The 23337-nt window shown below is 37.6% G+C and overlaps 1 protein-coding gene across 3 annotated transcripts in view; it reads left to right on the top strand.

The window, feature by feature from the left end:
* The window catches only part of CD96 (CD96 molecule), a 102771-nt gene extending 79798 nt beyond the window's left edge, over positions 1-22973 (top strand). For 2 of the 3 annotated variants that reach the window (XM_033211341.1, XM_033211340.1), the window contains 4 exons: positions 8100-8165; positions 8997-9086; positions 18366-18489; positions 20763-22973. In XM_033211341.1, the coding sequence (XP_033067232.1) occupies positions 8100-8165; positions 8997-9086; positions 18366-18489; positions 20763-20871 (389 nt within the window). In that variant the 3' untranslated portion in view covers positions 20872-22973. The remainder of the gene's footprint in view (positions 1-8099; positions 8166-8996; positions 9087-18365; positions 18490-20762) is intronic. The other variant, XR_004437117.1, reaches the window with a different exon arrangement.
* Positions 22974-23337: the final 364 nt, after the last annotated feature.

Raw genomic sequence — 23337 nt, 5'->3', positions numbered from 1 at the left:
TGACATTATGAAGCAACCATATAAACAAGTCTCAAAAATAACGAGCTAGCATCATGATTGCAGGATCAAATCCACACATAACAATACTAATCTTAAATGTAAATGGGCTAAATGCCACAATTAAAAGACACAGAATGGCAAGCTGGATAAAGAACAAAGACCCATGTGTATGCTGTCTTCAAGAGACCCATCTCACATGCAGAGACACACATAGGCTCAAAATAAAGTGATGGAGGGAAATTTGCCAAACAAATTGAAAACCAGAAAGAGAAGAGGTTGCATTCTTAGTGTCTGACAATACATGCTTTAAACCAACAAAGATTTAAAAAAGACAAAGAAAAGCATTAGGTAATAGTAAATAGTTCGATTCAACAAGAAGACCTAATTATCCTAAATATATATGCACACAATACAGGAGCACTCAGATTCATAAAGCAAGTTCTTAGAGACCCTCAAAGAGACTTAGACTCTCATGCAATAATAGTGGGAGACTTTAACACCCCAGTGACAATATTAGACAGATCATCAAGACAAAAATCAACAGAGACATTCAGGACTTGAACTCAGCTCTGGATCAAGTGGACCTGATAAATATCTACAGAATTCTTTACCCAAAAACAACAGAGTATATACATTCTTCTCACCACCTCATGACACTTCCTCTAAAATTGATCAGATAATCAGGAACAAAACACTCCTCAGTAAATGCAAAAGAATGGAAATCATAACCAAGTCTCTCAGACTACAGCAAAATCAAATAAGAACTCAAGATTAAGAAATTCACTCAAAACCATACAACTACATAAAAATTGAACAATCTGCTCCTGAATGACTTTCAGGTTAATAGTGAAATCAAGGCAGAAATCAAGAAGTTCTTTGAAACTGAGAACAACAATACAACGTACCAGAATCTCTGGGACACAGCTAAAGCAGTGCTAAGAAGGAAATTGATAGCACTAAATGCTCACATCAAAAAGCTAGAAAGATCTCAAGTTAACAACTAACATCACAACTAAAAGAACTAGAGAACCAGGAGCAAACGAACCCCAAAGCTAGCAGAAGACAAGAAATAACCAAGATTGGAGCTGAAATGAAGGAGATAGAGACACAAAAAACCTTTCAATAAATAAGCCAATCTCGGAGCTGGTTTTTTCAAAAAGATTAATATAATAAATATACCACTAGCTAGACTAATAAAGAAGAAAAGAGAGAAGAATCAAACACAATCAGAAATTATAAGGGAGATATTACCACTGACCCCACAGAAATACAATCATTAAAGAGTACTATGGACACCTCTCTGCAAATAAACTAAAAACTCTAGAAGAAATTGATAAATTCCTAGGCATATACACCCTCTGAAGACTGAACTAGGAAGAAACTGAATCCCTGAATAGACCAATAACAAGTTTTGAAATTGAGACAGGAATTAATAATCTACCAACCAAAATAATCCCAGGATTATATGGATTCACAGCTGGATTCTACAAGAGGAACAAAGAAGAACTGGTACCATTCCTACTGAAACCATTCTAAAAAATTTAAAAGAAGGAAATGCTTCCTAACTCATTCCATGAGGCCAGCATCATCCTGACACCAAAACCTGGCAGAGATACAACAAAAAAAGAAAATTTCAGACCAATATCCTTGATGAACATCAATGCAAAAATCCTCAACAAAATACTAGCAAACCAAACTCAGCAGCACATCAAAAAGCTTATCCACCATGATCAAGTTGGTTTCATTCCCAGGATTCAAGACTGGTTCTACATACACTAATTAATAAAAGTTATTCATCACATAAACAGAACTAAAGACAGAAAGCACATGATTATCTCAAAAGATGCAGAAAAGACCTTCATTAAAATTTAACATCCCTTCGTGTTAAAAATTCTCAATAAACTAGGGATTGAAGGAACATACCTCAAAATAATAAGAACCTTATATGACAAAGCCACAGCCAGTATCATGCTGAATGGGCAAAATCAGGAAGCATTCCCCTTGAAAACCAGTATAGGGGGGGTTGCCCTCTCTCAGGATTTCTATTCAACATAGTATTGGAAGCTCTGGCCAGGGCAGTCAGGCAAGAGAAAGAAATAAAGCATATTTAAATAGGAGTAAAGGAAGATGTGAAAACTATCTTTGTCTGCAGATGACATGATTCTTTATCTAGGAAATCACATTGTCTCAGCCCAAAAGTTTCTTAAGCTGATAAGCCACTTCAGCAAAATCTCAGGATACAAAATGAATGTGCAAAAATTGCTGGCAATCCTATACACCAACAACAGACAAGCTGACAGTCAAATCATGAATGAATTCCCATTCACAATTACCACAAAAAAGAATAAAATACCTAGGAATGCAGCTAACAAAGGAAGTGAAGAGCCTCTTCAAGGAGAATTACAAGCCACTGCTCAAAGAAATCAGAGATGACACAAATGGAAAAACATTCCATACACATGGATAGGAAGAATCAGTATCATGAAAATGCCCATACTGTCCAAAACAATTTAAAGATTCAATGCTATTTCCATTAAACTGCCATTGACGTTCTTCACAGAATTGGAAAAGAACTATTTTAAAATTCGTATGGAATCAAAAAAAGTTCCCAAACAGCCAAGGCAACCCTAAGCAAAAAGAACAAAGTTGGAGGCATCATGCTACCTGACTTCAAACTATACTGCAGGGCTATAGTAACCAAAACAACATTGTACTGGTACAAGAACAGACACACAGACGAATAGAACAGAATAGAGAACCCAGAAATAAGACCACACACCTACAACTATCTAATCTTTGACAAACCCAGCAAGAACATGCAATGAGAAAAGGATTCCCTATTTAATAAATTGTGCCGGGAGAAATGGCTAGCCATATGAAGAAAATTGAAACTGGACCCCTTCCTTACACCATATACAAAAATCAATTCAAGATGGATTAAAGACTTACACCCAAAACTATAAAAGCCCTAGAAGAAAAGCTAGGCTATACCATTCAGGATATAGGATAGGCAAAGATTTCATGATGAAGATGCCACAAGCATTTGCAACAAAAACAAAAATTGACAAATGGGATTTAATTAAACTAAGAAGCTTATGCACAGCAAAAGAAACTATCAACAGAGCAAACAGACAACCTACAGAATGGAATAAAATTTTTGCTATCTATCCATCTGAAAAAGGTATAATAGCCAGCGTCTATAAATAATTTACAAGCAAAAAACAAACAACCCCATTAAAAAGTGGGCAAAGGACATGAACAGACAGTTCTCAAAAGAAGACATGCATGTGGTTAGAAATATGAAAAAAAAAAAAAGCTCAACATCACTGATCATTAGAGAAAGGCAAATCAAAACCACAATGAGATATCATCTCAGTCAGAATGTCTATTACTAAATAGTCAAAAAACAACAGATTCTGGTGAGGGTGTGGAGAAAAAGGAATGCTTTTACGCTGTTGGCGGAAGTGTAAATTGTGGAAGACATTGTGACAATTCCTCAAAGACCTAGAAATATCATTCGACCCAGCAATCCCATTACTGAGTGTATACCCAAAGGAATATAAATCATTCTATTATTCAAGACACATGCACAAGTATGTTTATTGCAGCACTGTTCACAATAGCAAAGACATGGAATCAACCTAAATACCCATCAATAATAGACTGGATAAAGAAAATGTAATACATATACACCATGGAATACTATACAGTCATAAAAAGGAATGAGATCTTGTCCTTTGCAGGGACATGGATGGAGTTGGAACCTGTTATTTTCAGCAAACTAATGCAGGAACAGAAAACCGAACACCACATGTTCTCGAATTTTCTCCATATCAGCAGTGTTATCATTTATGTGTTCCCTGAGGTGACACTTTTAGTTGCCTTCAAGAACTTTTTCTTTGCATTCACAACTTGGCTAACGATTTGGCCCAAAAGGCCTAGCTTTGAGCCTGTCTCAGCTTTTGACATACCTTCCTCACTAAGCTTAATTATTTCTAACATTTGATTTAAAGTGAGAAACGTGCTTCTCTTCCTTTCCTTTGAACACTTAGAGGCTATTTTAGGATTATTAATTGGCCGAATTTCAATATTGTTTTGTCTCAGATTAAAGAAAAAAAAAGGAGAGGCCCAAGGAGAGGAAGAGAAATGGGAGAACCACCAGTAAGTGAAGCAGTCAGAACACACACAACATTTATCAATTAAGTTCTCCGTCTTCTATGGGTGCAGTTTGTGGTGCCTCAAAACAATTTCAATGGTAACATCTAAGATCCCTGATCACAGATTACTATAATAGATATAACAATAATATGAAAGTTTGAAATATTGGAAGAATTACTAAAATGTGGCACAAAGACATGAAAAGACATGAATTGAGTACATGCTGTTGGAAAAATGGCACCTATAGACTTGCTTGACACAGGGTTGCCACAAACCTTCAATTTGTAAAAAAAATAAACAAATAAATAAATAAAGCAGTATCTGTGTCTGTGATGTGCAATAAAGTCAGGCACGCCTGCACAAATTTCTGGGAGCTTCATGGGTTTCCCCATGGTTAAGGCACAAGCCCCATGCTTCCAAAGCTTGTGAGTGTCATCTTTGTCAACAAGAGTATAAGGGCCATATTTGTGGACCAGGTGGACATGGCAAAAGTGGGCACAGAAGCTAGCACCAGTGTGTGCACCTGGGTGGCAGAGGTGGTGCTGGCCCAGTACATATTCACCTTGAAAAGGAAGATGAGATGAAAAATCAAGATTATCAAGATTCCTGTGGCCAGGCCTTGCATCTCTGGATATTGTTTGCCACCTATACTGTTGTTCAAGGACACAGTCAAAAGCAGAAGAACTCAGAATGCCTTAAGGAATATTGAATAGCTAAGAAGTGACTTATCAAAAGTCTGCTGTGCATGTAGAAATGATGCACGAATTCCAGAAAAGTTCAGTTTGCATCAAGAACCCTGCAAAGATAACAATTTATCTGTGGTTTTATTAAAGGAAGATGCCAAACTTTAATAAAAATGGACTTTGATATGACACTAAGTAGATTTTCCTACCATGGGAAAAGATGCCTAATGTGTCATAATATGATTGACAACTATAAACTTGTCACAGGTGAATGTCAAAGAGGTTATTGCAACTGAAGGAAAAATATTTTATTATTGAAGTTGAACCTGTTAACTTCGAGAGAAGTATCCATTTACGGTAGAATAGTATGCTGCCCAACATAGTGTCTTTGTTGAAAAAGCTTTACCAAAAAATGAAATTTAAAGAAATTGTGGAAGAACTTGATATTATGCTCAAGGAAGGATATAATAATTTACTTGAGAAGCTCCAGTAACACGGTATCCATGTTCATATTTTCAGCAGATATTGGTGCTGTAGAGAAGTTTATCAGTCAAGCTAGTGTTTGTCATCCAAATGTCAAAGTAGCGTTTGTTTGTGGATTTGTGAAAATGTGTACTCAAAGGATTTAAAGGAGAATTACCTCATGCAGTTAATGAACATGATGTTGCCTTGAAGTACACAGAACATTTCAGTCAATTCAAAGACAATAGCGGCTGGGTGCGGTGGCTCACGCATGTAATCCCGGCACTTTAGGAGGCCGAGGCAGGCGGATCCCCTGAGGTCAGGAGTTTGAGACCAGCCTGACCAACATGGAGAAACCCCGTGTCTACTGAAAATACAAAATCAGCCGGGCGTGGTGGCACATACCTGTAATCCCAGCTACTTGGGAGGCTGAGGTGGGAGAATCACTTGAACCCTGAAGGCGGAGGTTGCAGTGAGTGAGATCGCACCATTGCACTCCAGCCTGGGTAACAAGAGCGAAACTCTATCTCAAAAAAAAAAGAAACAATGGTAACATAATTCTGCTGAGACTCCCAAGAAGACTTTAAAAGGGCATACAAATTAGCCAAATTTTCACATTCTGAAAATTAGATTTCTAAATGATAGAGTGGGTAAGCATTCAAGAAAGTATTGTTTCATCAAAAGATGAATCACTAGAAGTAGCCAACTGTGTCTTACAGAGGATTCTATAAACAAGCATTCTTCAGGATGTTCTCTCCTGCAGGAGCAAGTGATACCAGAATTGTTCATCTCTTCACCTTGATGAAAGACTATTTTTTATAATACATTTCTGGTCTTGAAAGTTTACCTTTATGTATTTAAGTATTTTCAGACATGTGGAATCCATCAACAGGAAACTCCATTTTCTTCATCTCTCTCACCATACTTCCCACTACCTGTTGTTAACAGATTAAAAACAAAAACAAAAAACTTCAAAGTCAAAATTAGAAAAATAACTCCCTACTTTTCCAAAGTGGCTTATGTTTTTTAATTTTTTAATTATTTTGAGGGGTCTTTTAAAATTGGGAAAGTTAGTAAAAGTCCAAAAAGAAGTTTTATGAAATTACAAAAAGAAAATTGCATAATTTTAAGTGTTGTAATGTTTGTAATTTGTAACTGTGCTGATGGTATCACCATCTCCTGAAATTGTGTTATGTTAGGTTATTTTGCTTGGGAAAAATCAGTATTGACCAGAAAAGCCTGGCACTGTATACTTGCTGAAAACTATTAGTGTCCACACATTCACTAACCATTACAAAATGTTCTACATTGACTCACTGATAATAGACACGAAATGGAAAATATTTTTAAATACCCATTTTCCTTAAATGGATAGCACTTATTCAGCTGTTTAGATTTTAGCATAATTTAATTTATCCCATTCTTTCTTGCAAACATACTTTGATGAGATGCAAAATAAAGACATCAAGTTTAGAAAGTAAGAAATTAAAGGAGTCACCATACCATACTGGGCAAAAAAACTACAAGGTTAACTGCCTTTTCATACTTTTACCTAAATACAGGCCTGGTCCCAATTGTTTTTCAGTTAGTTATTGTTCTTTGGAAATCAAATTTTGACTAATGGTATAATCATTAAAAAACGCTTAGTCCATCATCATCAATAGGCCTTGGTATTCTGTCTAGAACAAAAAATTTAATAAAGATCACGTATGCAGGATCAGAGAGTTATACTGAAAATAAGAACATCTCCCTGAACTCAGACTCTGAAAAAGCTGTGTATGAAACCACTCTTACTTCTCAGGTGACCCCAAATGGAAATAGCTATGACCAATTGTCCTGTAATCAAGTCCTAAAGAATGGACTCTCACCTCTTCTGGAGGGCCTGATCACACACCTCTGTCAGCAACTGCAGCTGCTATTGGCATCTAAGGAGAAACGAGGAAAGGGGAGGGCTGAGGGTATGGTTTGTTTTATTTTGGTTTTGCTCATTTGATTTGGTCTTGACATACAAGAAAGCTTTTAACTACAAACATCATGTATGCTAATATTTTAAATGAATGGATGTAATATATTTGTACTGATTACAACCATGCATTACTGTAGTTATTTTACTTTACATTGCACTGCAGGCCTTTTATCAAATACAGATATGTGGTGTCTGCCAAGGAGCGAATCTTTCTTGCCAGAGACGGGGCAATAAACAAAATGAGTGGTTAGATCTATTTCAAAAGCCATATGTGCTGTCTGAGTTTGCTGCCATCCACTCAAGGGGAAGGTTTGCCTCTAAATGCTTCAAAAGGACTCACTCAGCAGCTGACAAGGCCTGTGACCACAGGGGTCTGATAATTCACTGCTGACACGTTTCGTTTTCTCAGTTCAGCAAGACTGTCAGCTGACCCACAAGTACAAAGTGTTTATTTCCCTTATGCATGTTCTAGCAAGGTCCTCAAAGTCCTGTTGGCAGCTTTCCTTGACTAAATGCCACCATAACACACCTGGACCTTCATTCTCTTCCATTTTTTTGGCTCATCTATGGAATGAGCATGACACACTCTGGCTAGAGGAACCCCTTCTAGTGTTTTCTTTCCATATGGACATCAGAACCACAAGAATCCCTTCAACTCCCACTTTGTTTGAGGACATTCTAGTGTGTGCTATGGAACAGTTTAATGATATTGCTTTAAGTATTCATTAATATTCTTTTTTATAATTATTCATTTAAATTAGCAGTCAAGAAGAGATAATAGAATAACTAGTCATATATAGGTTAACTCTTCTGATATCTTCTTCCTTTAGCATTTTCACGGATACCTAGTGAAACATACAGTTCATCTGCCTCTGGTGCAGGCTCAACATTTCATGGTGAGTACTTGGGGGAGATTTAGAGACACTGAAGGTAGTGATCAGCTTTATTTGGACACAGGTGTAAAAACAAGAACTGATAAGAAGCCAGCCTCACATAAATATATAAAAGTACATCTTGATGATGAAAATTACAATGAATGGAATCAAAATTCTTTTCAGCCATTCAAAGACGATAGAGACCAAGCCTTAGATTTTTAACATTTTATTTCAAAAAATCTACATAATAGCATTTTTTACTAGTCATACCTATGAAAAATGTATTTCAGTATTTTACTGGCAAATAGAATAATTAGTCAGCATGGATTTGTCTAGTCTAATGTTGCAAAGGAATTTTTATTAACCTTATCAAACACATTGATGTGGAGAAGGATCAGTACTTTGATCAGCTGAACCTCTCATACCAAGAGAATAGGATTAGAGCCTCACTTATCCATGATCCCCAGCTCTGGCCTTTTTCTGTACCACTTACATTTCTCATGGAGATTCTTTAGCAGACATCATTTTGTTGTTTGGAAGTATGGAGCTTCTTTTTTTTTTTCAACCAATAGGAAATTTTCCTATTTTCAACCAATAGGATATTTTTTTCAATTAATAGGAATTTTTTTTTCAACTAATAGGAAATTTTATTCCTTTGGCAATTGTTAGACAAATCTCAGGATCCCAGCCTTGCGATAAGTTGGTTCTTAATAAACTTTACACATAATATTTAAGGGATACTTAGACAATTTAAATTGAGTTCTTTCAAATAGCATATGAAACCCAGTCATGATTTTATACCACTTGATCAAGTTGAGATGTCTTGTCCATATATCCCCATTATATTCCTAGACAATGTCTTTACCAGAACAACCAGAGCATTTTCAGAAGTCCCCACGACTGCCAATGGATCGACGAAAACTAATCACGTCCATATCACTGGTAAGTCATTTGTCCTATTTTGGGGGATTTTATGCTTTATTCCCTCAACAAATATTTATCAAGTACTTACCATTTGCCAGGCACTATGCCAGTTGTTGGATATACAGTGAAAACACTGGCTTTTTGAAGATCATAATCTATTAGCGATCATGTATAGTAAATAAATAATCACAAATAAATTTATTTTTGACAAGTACTATGATAAGGTGTTGTCGGAGTCAAACAGGAAGTCCTGATTTTAATTTGAGGATAGGACAGGACTCTATGAAGATATGATACGTAAATTAAAATCTGAGAAAAATAAATTATCCAGGTGAAAAGTAGCAAAAAACTATGAAAACATAGTCTGAGAAAGAAATCATTGGAACAAAGCGTACTCCTATAATTCAACTAATATAATATTGTCATGCAAAATGTAATCCCTCTTTTATATCATGAAAGAGCAAAAGATTCAATAAAGTTAGGACCTTCCTAATGAAGGTCATGATTGTAAGTTCACAAGCATAATCAACTTCAGGGGTGTTCACTTGACTAGTGAACACAACACCTAGGTACTCATCTCATTTTGTATCAAAGGTCATACAGTCTTCTGATCACTGGAGCATCATCTTGCACACGTCATGGCAATAAAGCTGCAAAGTGAGGTACTACAAAGATTTTAAGATATTGGTGCCTTAAAGAGCTGTCTAGTTTACAGATGGGTCAGGAGTGGAGTTCCGCTTTTCCACTTCCATTGTGACAGCAGTGGTCTCATTTTCTATATTTGGTTGGGAAAAAAAACTGTAGGCATTGATGTAAGACCTCTTTAAAATTTTTTGTTTGGCAAAAATGAGGGATCATGGCAGACAGGAAGCAGGACTAGATTGCAGCTCTGCAGCACGCAGTCTTGCATTGTGAATTTTAGCTCCAGATCAACTGCAAGAACAAACCAGCAATCCCGAGAAAACCCCCAGACCCTCTGAAGGAAACAAACTGCTTCTGTAGCACCCAGGAGACACCTCAAATACTCTGGGAGGTGGATAGCCTCACACAAATTTTCAAGCCCATCTCATCCTCCACCTGGAAACAGACTCGGGGCTGTTGGCAGGGTAGGGGGCACAGTGGGAGTGAGACTGGCCCTTCAGTTTGCACGGGAGCTGGATGAGGCCTGTGACTGCCAGCTTTCCCCCTCTTTCCTGACAACCTGCATGAATCAGCAAAGGCAGCCATAATTCTCCTAGGTACACAACTCCAGTGACCTGGGAATCTCACCCCCATCCCCAATAGCAGTGGCAGCAAGACCTGCCCAAGAAGAGTCTGAACTCAGACATGCCTAGCCCTGCCTCGACCTGATGGTCCTTCCCTATCCAACCTAGTAGTGGAAGACAACGGGCATATAATTTTGGGAGTTCTAAGGCCCTGCCCACCACCAGTCCCTCTCCAGACTACTATAGCTGATGCTTTCTGGAGAGCTCCACCTCCTAGCAGGCAGCCAACCGGCACAAAAACAAAGGATTAAACCACCAAAGGTCAGGACTCTCATGGAGTCCATTGTACCCTCTGCCACCTCCACCAAAACAGCCACTGGTATCCATGGCTGAGAGACCCATAGATGGTTCATATCACAGGACTCTATGCAGACAACCTCCAGTACCACCCTGGAGCCAGGCAGACTCGCTGGTTGGCTAGACCCAGAGGAGAGACAACAATCACTGCCGTTTGGCTCCCAGGAAGCCACATCCATAGGAAAAGGCAGAGCACCTACATCAAGGGAACACCCACATCAAGGGAACACCCAGTGGGACAAAATAATCTGAACAACAGCCTTCAGCCCTAGACCTTCCCTGTGATGGAGCCTGCCCAAATGAGAAGGAACCAGAAAACCAACCCTGGTAATACGACAAAACAAGGCTCTTCAACACCCCCCAAAACAATCATACTAGTTCACCAGCAATGGATCCAAACCAAGAAGAAATCCCTGATTTATCTGAAAAAGAATTCAGGAGGTTAGTTATTAAGTTAATCAGAGAGGGACCAGAGAAAGGTGAAGACGAGTCCAAAGAAATCCAAAATATGACACAAGAAGTGAAGGGAGAAATATTTCTGGAAATAGTAAAGAAAAAAAACCAAAAATTCAGGAAACTTTAGACACACTTTTAGGAATGTGAAATGCTCTCAAAAGTCTCAGTGATAGAATTGAACAAGTAGAAGAAAAAAATTCAGAGCTCAAAAACAAGATCTTCAAATTCACCCCATCCAACAAAGACAAAGAAAAAAGAATAAGAAAATATGAACAAAGCCCTCAAAAGTCTGGGATTATGTTAAACAACTGAACCTATGAATAATCAGTGTACTGGAGGAAGAAAAGAATTCTAAAAGCCTGGAAAACATACTTGGGGTATAATCAAGGAAAACTTCCCCAGCTTTGTGACGGCCCTAGACATGCAAATACAAGAAGTACAAAGAACACCTGGGAAATTCATTGCAAAAATATCTTTGTCAAGGCACGTTGTCATCAGGTTATCCAAAGTTAAGACAAAAGAAAGAATCCTCAGAGCTGTGAGATGGAAGCACTAGGTAACCTACAGAGGAAAATCTATCAGATTAACAACAGATTTCTCAGTAGAAACCCTACAAGCTATAAAGGATTGGGGACCTATCTTCAACTTCCTCAAGCAAAAGAATTTTTAGCCAAGAATTTTGTATCCAATGAAATTAAGCATCATATATGAAGGAAAGATACAGTTGCTTTCACACAAACAAGTCCTGAGAGAATTTCACCAAACCACCACTACAAGAACTGCTAAAAGGAGCTCTAAATCTTGAAACAAGTCCTAGAAACACATCAAAACAGAACCTCTTTAAGCATAAATCACACAAGACCTATAAAACAAAAATACAAGTTAAAAAGCAAAAACAAAAATCCGAAGTACACAGATAACAAAGAGCATGATGAAAGCAATGGTACCTCGTATTTCAATACTAACTTTGAATGTAAATGGCCTAAATATTCCACTTAAAAGATACAGAACCGCAGAATGGATAAGAACTCACCCATCAACTATTTGCTGCCTTCAGGAGACTCACCTAACACGTAAGGACTCATATAAACTTAAAGTAAAGGGGTGGAAAAAGGAATTTCATGCCAATGGACACCAAAAGTGAGCAGAGGTAACTATTCTCATATCAGACAAAACAAACTTTAAAGCAACAGTGGTTAAGAAAGACAAAGAGGGACAGTATATCATGGTAAAATACCTTGTATAACAGGAAAATATCACAATCCTAAACATATATCCACCTAACATTGGAGCTCCCAAATTTATAAAACAATTACTAATAGACCTAATAAATGAGATAGACAGCAACAAAATAATAGTGGGAGACTTCAGTACTCCACTGACAACACTAGACCGGTCATCAAGACCGAAAATCAACAAAGAAACAACAGATTTAAACTATACGTTGGAAAAATGGACTTAACAGACATATACATAACATTTCATCCAACAACTGCAAAATATACATTCTATTCAACAGTGCATGGAACTTTCTCCAAGATAGACCGTATGATAGGCCATAAAACAAGCCTCAATAAATTTAAGAAAACTGAAATTATATCAAGCACTCTGTCAGACGACAGCAGAACAAAACTGGAAATCAATTCCAAAAGGAACCTTCAAAACCACGCAAATACATGGAAATCAAATAACCTGCTCCTGAATGAGCATTGGGTCAAAAATGAAATAAAGATGGAAATTTAAAAATTCTTCAAACTGAATTACAGTAATGACACAACCTATCAAACCTCTGGGATACAGCAAAGGTGGTGCTAAGAGGAAAGTTCACAGCCCTAAACACCTACATCAAAAATCTAAAAGAGTGCAAACAGACGATCTAAGGTCACACCTGAAGGAACTAGAGAAACAAGAACAAACTGAACCCAAATCCAGCAGTAGAAAGGAAATAACCAAGATCAGAGCACAATATAATTGAAACAACAACAAAAATACAAAAGATAACTGAAACAAAACCTGGTTCTTTGAAAAGGTAAATAAAATGCATAGACCATTAGCAAGATTAACCAATAAAAGAAGAGAGAAAATCCACATAACCTCATTAAGAAACGAAATGAGAGATATTACAACCGACACCGCAGAGAGAATACAGAAGATCATTCAAGGCTATTATGAACACCTTTATGCACATAAACTAGAAAACCTAGAAGACATGGATAAATTTCTGGAAAAATACAACACACCTAGCTTAAATCAGGAAAAATTAGATACTCTGAATAGACCAATGACAAGCAGTGACATTGAAATGGCAATTTAAAAATTACCAACAAGGGCCAAGCTCAGTGGCTCATGCCTGTAATCCCAGCACGTTGGGAGGCCGAAGCCAGTGGATCATGAGGTCAGGAGTTCAAGACCAGTCTGGCCAAGATGGTGAAAACCCGTCTCTACTAAAAATACAAAAATTAGCCAGGTGCAGTGGCAGGTGCCTATAATCCCAGCTATTTGGTAGGCTGAAGCAGGAGAATTGCTTGAACCTGGGCAGCAGAGGTTGCAGTGAGCCATGATTGTACCATTGCCCTCCAGCCTGGGTGACAAACTGAGACTCCATCTCAAAAAAACAAATTACCAACAAAAGAAAGTCCAGGACCAGATGGATTCACAACAGAATTCTACCAGACATTCAAAAAAGAATTGGTACCAATCCTACTGACACTATTCCACAAGATAGAGAAAGAAGGAACCCTTCCTAATTCATTCTATGAAGCCAGCCCCACCCTGACACCAAAACCAGGAAAGGACAAAAAAAAAAAAAAAACTAGCTAACCAAATTCAACAACATATCAAAAAGATAACCCACCATGATCAAGTGGGTTTCATACCAGGGATGCAGGGATGGTTTAACACACACAAGCCAATAAATGTGATACACCACATAAACAGAATTAAAAACAAAAATCACATGATCACCTCAATTGATACAAAAAAAAAATTCAACAAAATCCAGCATCCCTTTATGATTAAAACTCAGCAAAATTGGCATACAAGGGACATACCTTAATGTAATAAAAGCCATCTATGACAAACCCACAGCCAACGTAATACTGAATGGGGAAAAGATGAAAGCATTCCCTCTGAGAACTAGAGCAAGACAAGAATGCCCACTCTCACCACTCCTCTTCAACGTAGTAATGGAAGTCCTAGCCAAAGCAATCAGACAAGAGAAAGAAATAAAGGGCATCTAAGTCAGTAAAGAGGAAATCAAACTGTCACTGTTTGATGAAGATGATTGTTTACCTTGAAAACCCTAAGGACTCCTCTAGAAAGCTCCTAGAACTGATAAAAGAATTCAGCAAAATTTCCGAATACAAGATTAATGTACACAAATCAGTAGCTCATCTATACACCAACAGCGACCAAGCAGAGAATCAAATCAAGAACTCAACCCCTTTTACAATAGCTGCAAAAAATAAAATAAAATACTTAGGAATATCCTAACACCGGATTCAAAAGACCTCTAAAAGAAAAACTACAAAACACTGATGAGATAAATCATAGATGACACAAACAAATGGAAACATATCCCATGCTGATGGATGAGTAGAACCAATATTGTGAAAATGACCATACTGCCAAAAGCAAACTACAAATTCAATGCAATTCCCATCAGAATACCACCATCATTCTTTGCAGAATTAGAGAAAACAATTCTAAAATTCATATGGAACCAAAAAAGAGCCCACATAGCCAAAGCAAGACTAAGTAAAAAGAAGAAATCTGGAAGCATCACATATCTGATTTCCAACTATACTATAAAGCCATAGCCATCAAAACAGCATGGTACTGGTATAAAATACACACATGGACCAATGGAACAGAATAAACCCAACTACTTACAGCCAACTGATCTTCAACAAAGAAAACAAAAACATAAAGTGGGGAAAGGACACCATTTTCAATAAATGGTGCTGGGATAATTGGCTAGCCACATGTAGGAGAATTAAACCGGATCCTCATCTCTCACCTTATACAAAAATCAACTCAAGATGGATTAAGGACTTAAACCTAAGACCTGAAACTATAAAAATTCTAAAAGATAACATTGGAAAAATTCTTCTAGACATGGGCTGAGGCAAGGATTTCATGACCAAGAACCCAAAGCAAATGCAATAAAAACAAAGATAAATAGCTGGGACATAATTAAACTAAAGAGCTTTTCCACGACAAAAGAAACAGTAATCAGAGTAAACAGACAACCCACAGAGTGAGAGAAAACCATCACAATCTATACATCTGACCAAGGACTACTATCCAGAATTTACAACTAACTCAAACAAATTAGTAAGAAAAAAGCAAACAACCCTATCAAAAAGTGGGCTAAGGACATGAATACACAATTCTCAAAAGATATACAAATGGCTAACAAACATATGAAAAAATGTTCAACATTACTAATAATCAGGGAAATGCAAATCAAAACAACAATGAGATACCACCTTAGTCCTGTAAGAATGGCCATAACCAAAAAAATAAAGAAACAGTAGATGTTGGCATGGATGTGGTGAACAGGGAATGCTTCTACACTGCTAGTGGGGATGTAAAGTAGTACAGTCACTATAGAAAACAGTGTGGAGATTCCTTAAAGAACTAAGCTATCATTTGATCCAGCAATCCCACTACTGGATATCTGCCCAGAGGAAAAGAAGTCATTATTCAAAAAAGATACTTGCCCATGCATGTTTATAGCAGCACAATTCACAATTGCAAAATTGTGGAACCAACCCAAATGCCCATCAATCAATGAGTGGATAAAGAAACTGTTTTTTTACATATATATATGTATACACACACACACACACACACACATATATATATATATGCACACACACACTATGGAAAACTACATAGCCACAAAAAAAGGAATGAATCAACAGCATTTGCAGTGACCTGGATGAGATTGGAGACTACTATTCTAAGTGATGTAACTCAGGAATGAAAAACCAAACATTGTACATTCTCACTGATATGTGGGAAGCTAAGCTATGAGGACACAAAGACATAAGAATGACACAATGGACTTTGGGGACTTGAAGGGAAGAGTGGGAGGGCGTGACAGATGAAAGACTACAAATATGGTGCAGTGTATACTGCTTGGGTGATGGGTGCACCATAATCTCATAAATAGCCACTAAAGAATTTACTCATGTAATCAAATACTACCTGTACCCCAATAACTTATGGAAAAATAAAACCTTTTGTTCTTTCCTTTATCTAAAACTTTGGAGGTAAAATATTATATCTCATCCTATTACCACGGTGGAGCTTAGTAAATTTTGACTTGTGTGAAACAGAACTTTGTCTAGACCTGAGTTGACCAATTGTCTCTTTCATGATCATGCTACTCTAGTGGTTTGAACTATGTAAACCTTCTAGTCATCTGTATATACAATGTATCACATGATTATGTATTATTGGACTACATGCGTCTCCAGGGAACCCTCAGTTTCTACTTTGACAGGGGTGAGAATCAGGAAGACCTGGAATCCCTGGATGTATGTTGTATGAAAGGGAAAAGTCTTCAACACTCTAACCAATGCTAACATGATAACATCACATGGTTTCAGTCCAGGCTTTGTACAAACACAGAAAAGATGTGATAGCAAATATTAAATATAGTTCTTTGACCTGTATTTTTTGAGATTTTGCTGTATGACAAGCAGTGTAATAAAAATGGGGAAATTAAAGAAATTTAAATACTTGCTTCACTCACAAGCAGTTTACTACCTAGTTGAGACAAGGAAAGAAAACCAATCCAGATAGCTTTTTGCCCAAATGATCTATGTAATCGAAGTACCTAAAGAACTATCAATCATGTATAAGAAATTTCACTGGAGTATCATTAGCAATAACAAAGTCTGGAAACAATTTAACCATCTAACATTGTGAGATAAATTAAATAAACTGGTATATCCATTGAACTATTCAGTCATTTAATAGAATGAGATAAATCTCTCTGCAGTGCTATGGAAAGTATTCCAAGAATGTTTTTTAAGAAAAAGAGGCCAGGTGTACATCTTTTGGCCTCTTATTCTTTCAAAACATGTAAAATGTAAAATGTTAAAAATGTAAAATGGTTTTTACATTCTTAGATTAGTTTAAAAGCTCAAAATCACTAATCCCTAGAGAAATGCAAATTAAAAACCACAATGAGCTACCATCTCACATAAGTTAGAATGGCTATTACTAAAAAGTAAAAAAAGAAAGAAAGAAAGAAAGAAACTGATGCAGGTGAGATTGTGAAGAAAAGGGAACGCTTATACACTGCCGGTGGGAATGTAAATTAGTTCAGCCATTGTGGAAAGCAGTTTGGCTACTGCTGAAAGACCTTAAAAAAAAATTACTACTTGAACCAACAATCTTATTATATTGGATATATACCCAAGGGAATATAAATTGTTCTACCATAAAGACAGATGAACACGTATGTTCATCACAGCACTATTCACAATAGCAAAGACATGGAACTAACCTAAATGCCCATCCACAGTGACTGGATAAAGAAAACATGGTACATATACACCATGGAATACTATGAAGCCATAAAAAAGAATGAGATAATATTATCCGCAACAACATGGATGGAACTGGAGACCATTATCCTAAGCAAACTAACACAGGAATAGAAAACCAAATACAGCATGTTCTCACTAATAAGTGGGAACTAAACATTAAGTACATATGGACACAAGGAAGAGAACAACAAACACTGAGGCCTTCTGAAGGTTGAGAGGAGGGTAAAGATTAAAAAAAACAAAAAGCAAAAAACAAAAAAAACCTACCTATCAGGCACTATGTTGATTACCTGGGTGACAAAATAATCTGTACACCAAATCCCCACAGCAAGTAATTTACCTATATAACAAACTTCACATGTACCCCGAACCTAAAATAGTGAAAAAACGAAAAAGAAGCCATGGACAGAATAGTGTGTATAATATGCCCCCAATTGTAATAAAAGAGGTATATATTCATGGTACATATGTATGCTTATATATATCCATGGAAATTTTCTGATAGGATACATCATTAACTCTTAAAAGTTATCACCTCGTGTAGGTAACAAGGCATAGACATGCCCACCTCCAGAGTATGATCATAGCCAATGAGAATCCCCATGGCCTTTGAAGAAAATATGTTTCACGTAGGAGAAATAAGTTTAATTAATCCTGTTTTCCAAAAGCCAAAATTTGGGATTAAAGTTCATCTTTCTTTATGCCCTTTTCAGGTATTGTGGTCAGTAAGCCCAAAGATGGAATGTCCTGGCCAGTGATTGTAGCAGCTTTACTCTTTTGCTGCATAATATTGTTTGGTCTTGGAGTGAGAAAATGGTGTCAATACCAAAAAGAAATGTGAGTATAATATTAACACATGTAGGAACTGACAACTTTTCATTGTAAAATATTCATCAGTACAATATATTATTACTCTGTGAAGTTCCTCCCATATTTTAATGAAGAAATAAGGCTCACAGAAGCTCAGAGAGATTATATAGCTTTCCCAGCATCACACAGTTGGGATTAAATACACAACTCCTGACTCAGTATCCCTCTCTGCATTGGCCTAGTCAGGCTGTAACATTCATCAGATAGAGCAAGTCTGTGGACATGAAATGAGAACTGAGCCTTACCTCCCCTCAAAACTTAAACTGATTTTTCTTTTAATCTTCATTATTTTTTCATTTTCATGCATCTTTGTTTTTTTTGTTTTTTTTTGAGGCGGAGTCTCGCTCTGTCTCCCGGACTGGAGTGCAGTGGCCGGATCTCAGCTCACTGCAAGCTCCGCCTCCCGGGTTTACGCCATTCTCCTGCCTCAGCCTCCCGAGTAGCTGGGACTACAGGCGCCCGCCACCTCGCCCAGCTAGTTTTTTTTTGTATTTTTAGTAGAGACGGGGTTTCACCGTGTTAGCCAGGATGGTCTCGATCTCCTGACCTCGTGATCCACCTGTCTCGGCCTCCCAAAGTGCTGGGATTACAGGCTTGAGCCACCGCGCCCGGCCTTTCATGCATCTTTGAACTGCCTAGTCTCCACTGGTCCTAGATGCTCAAGTGTGAAATTGAGTGAGAAAGATAATTTTAAGAGATTTCCAGCCACTTTTTCACTACAGTGGGCTTTTACTGCCCTTTTCCTTTTTTCCCAAGCAGAAAAGAAAGTAAGCATTGGGTTACTCATTTTTGTCTTGTTGAAATATTTTCCAAAACCCTTCTCCAATCAGCAGGCTGAAATGGTACATAAGGTTAAGCCTCATTTTTCTGACTTGCTATTTTGAGTCAGTCTGGATTGGGCCATCATTGGAAGAGACCCCAGTACCCAGAGCTGATCTTCCACTGGTCTTACTACCGCTCTAAGATAACGTTAACCATCTTGCCATATGCTTTTCTACCTTTTGCAGAGTATCCTTGAAGACTCTACAACCACATACAGGGAGTGGTGAATACAACACTAAACCAGAAGTTAGAAATTCTGGGTTATTTTCCAAGGACTACAATTCGGCCACCACATGACCTTGAGAAACTCATAATTCCTCCAAAAAACAAAAGTAAAACAAAAGTGCACATTTCGTAGAATTGTACCTACCTATTAATACATATGAAGTCTCCATTAAAGCATCTGAAAATTGGGTAACAGGGATTAGAGAGCTTTGTATTAAATGAACAAATGAAATCTGAAAATCTGAATTGATTTTTTAAATTGTTCTGTATTCAAATGTTTGTTTTATATGGAGATGAGGATCAATCTCTCCATCCTCCTTCCCCCACCACCCACTCTTTATCTCTCCTAAGAGGCTATGGATTGCCAGGGCATGGAGGTGTTTGAGTGATGGACATAAAGATGTTCACAGATATATTTCTGTTTCCTGATATCAAGATAGCTAGAGCATTTGTATAGCTAAATTCCACACTAACTTGGCTCTTTAACGCATTTCAGAAAAAGAGATGACTTGCACTAACATAAAATAGTGATTTGTGCAAAGATGGCTTTAAGAATGTTCACTGATTCAAACAAAAGGGATTTAGGCATTATCTAGCCAGTACTCAGGGATAGAGAAGAGCTTTACTTCCCATCTCTACCATATCCCCACAGTACATAGTGAGTGTTTGGGCAAAGGCTGGGGCTAGGGTTAGCAAAGAGGCTATATGAAAAGCTTCAGTCTTAAATCCTAGAATTTTAAGATTTAGTCTCGGGAGGAAAATTTTAATCCACATAAGAGAAACATTTCTTCTATTAGGAGGCAGTTTTCATGCAGAGTATCAGTTCTGGTGAAAAGACTTGAATTGTCAGTCTGGTTCTCTTGAGCAAGTTGTTTAAAACCTCTGAGCCTCAGTTTTATCTGTAGATGATGATGCATTTCCTGCACACAAAGTAAATAATGTTATGACAAAAATGCTTTGCAAACTACAAAGTACCATCTAAATATTAACTAATAGTAACATCATGAGGTTCAAATGGCTGACAGGACTAACAAGCACAGGGTTATGCCAGCAAAAATGCTGAAAGAACTGGGAAGGTATGTCTCTTTCTCATCAATCTGTGTTCTCCTTTAAAGAAACAACACGTGTCTGTGTGTGTGTGCATAACACTGCCTTACATTCTTAGCACTGAAAGACCAATATTTTGTTCCTAGCATGGAAAGACCTCCACCTTTCAAGCCACCACCCCCTCCTATCAAGTACACTTGCATTCAAGAGCCCAACGAAAGTGATCTGCCTTATCATGAGATGGAGACCCTCTAGTCTCGTGAGACTTTGCCCCATGGCAGAACTCTGCTGGAATCTTATTGAGAAGGTAGACATTGTGCTTTATTAATATAGTCGCTCTTCAGCCACACCTTTGCTGCAGCTGAAATGGAAGTCAGAAGTGAGTGGCCTGTTTTCCCAGCAACTCACCCCCCTTCATCTCCAAATGCCTGAAGCTTAAGCAAGAGTGAGAGGATATGTCATGTTCACACTCAATGCAATTTGTAGTGGTTTTCTTGCTTATGTAAGAAGTACACATTAGGCTGCCATCATCAAAAAAATACAGTATTTTCATTTAAATTCTCTGAGAGAGGGACAACAATGGTTTCAAGTACATGCCTATGCCTGATCCTCTTATTTGAACATCTATCAACATTGTAAACTCTTTGCCAAAATCCTGGGGCTTTGTTGCATTCCCTAAGATAATCATTATAGGAAAAAGAATATGTAAAAGTTCTAACGAGGCTGCCAAGTAATGAAGAAGTATTGTTAGTCTTCATATTGAAATTCTGTTGTTTATTTTCATGGACAGAAAACAGAATACTTTGCACAGGAACCACATTTTCAATCCTCCTTCACTGTCTTCCCACCATGTTCAGCCCAGACTCCTGCCATGTGGACCAGGATGAAGAGGGATCAAAGAGATAATTAGCCAACAACCAAGTAACCTAGAAGATATAAAATTCCACTGTCCTCTAAAATTATATTAGCCAAGAGTGGTCTCATCTGAGTGCCTTCGTGTGTATGTCCATCAAACTGGTACCAAACTGTTTTGTAAGTAAACAGGCAGCCTGCGTCCAACCCTATTCATCTAATTCCTGTTTTTTTCTTTTTCATCTGGGGACTTTCCTGTTCGTTTAACCTGCCTGTTTTGATCTGTTTTGAAAAAGAGAAATAGCCTCAAATCAGATCAGCACTGATTAATTAACCCTGCTCCTACCAATCTTTTACAGAACAGTTGAAGCAGAATGTGCAGGTGTCAGAGAAGAAACCTAGTCAGCCAGACGTGTTCTGTATTCAGCAACAGTTTGTGAGGGAATAAATGACTAATCCTCCTCGTCTCTTGAAACCTTCCCACACTCCCTGCTCCAGGAGGGAAAAACAGATGTTGTCGACAGATAGTGATAGGCAAATTCTGTGTGGACTTTAGTCTCAAAAGGAAACTTTAGTTCACTTGCAGTATGCTTATCCCTGACTGCACATGAGAATATCTTGTGCAGAGTTATTTGGAGATTATGTCTTTTTCTTAAATACCATGGCTGTCACACTTCAGTTTAATTAAATCAGAATGTCTGAGGAGTGAGGCACAGGCATCAGCACTCTCAGATGATTCACATGTTCAGCAAAGTTGAGAACCATCGAGCCAGTGGAAGTTCTTTCTCATCACTCAGAATCTTAGGTAGGTGCTTAACTCTTGTGGTGGCCAGCCTCCAAGATGAGCCCCAATGTTTGTGCCTCCTACTATTCACACCCTTATACAGTTCCCTCTGATGCTGAATGCAGATGATTTGTATAACCTGGGGCCAGGATTAAGGTGAAGCGATCAATGTATCTAGGGAAAAAAATTTAAGGAGGTATTCACACTCAGGGTCATGCACTTGCACAATGTTGAGATGGAGTACCAGTCTCATCCTTGGTATAGCCAAAAAAGCTTAGAAATGACCAAGGCTAGGTCACAAAATACGCTGTGGCTTTCACTTTGATCTCTCTTTGACCACTGACACTGGGAAAAGTCCATTCCCATGCCATGAAGACACCCAGGCAGCCCTGTTGAGAAATCTACCTGTCAAGGAACTGAGGTATTTTGCTAATAAGCACCAACTTGCCAGCTATGTAAGGGAGCCATCTTGGAAGCAGATTCTCCAGCCTCCAGTCAAGTCTTCAGATAATTGCAACTTCAGCTGATCTTTTGACCAAGACCTAAGGAGAGCCAGAACTACCCAGCTAAGCCTTTTTCTAAACTTCTGAACTTCTAACACTATAAAATAATAAGTGCTTGTTGTTTAACACGATTAATTTTTAGTATAATTTGTTACATAGCAATAGATTACTGAAATACAGCTCAACAACTAGAAAAATAAACGGTTTACCTGCCTTAATTATTTATCTATAATTCCTTATTAGTTCTCAAGAAACAAATGCTAGCTTCATATGTATGGCTGTTGCTTTGCTTCATGTGTATAGTGATTTGTATTTAATGCTACTTAATCATCAGTAATTTGTGTACAAAGCATTATGGCTTTATTTTACTGTTTTACTAGAACATATGAATATAAGTAGAAAGTGGGGGTAGAGAGTGGCAGAGTTGGAGGTATCTGGATTGTTTCACTAAAGGGAGAGACAGTTTTATAGTATAACATAAATCCATGTAATTTATCAATCCATCACATGACAGGTGTCTCACTGTGTTTTTATATTAGCTCTTCTTTGAAGTACACTCTTTTAGTCTCGTAATTAAGTTCT

Source organism: Trachypithecus francoisi, unplaced genomic scaffold (genome assembly GCF_009764315.1).
Source record: "Trachypithecus francoisi isolate TF-2019V2 unplaced genomic scaffold, Tfra_2.0 Lachesis_group0, whole genome shotgun sequence".
NCBI lineage: Eukaryota > Metazoa > Chordata > Mammalia > Primates > Cercopithecidae > Trachypithecus > Trachypithecus francoisi.
The sequence above is the reverse complement of the archived record's forward strand: the minus strand, read 5'-3'. Positions and strand labels throughout refer to the sequence as shown.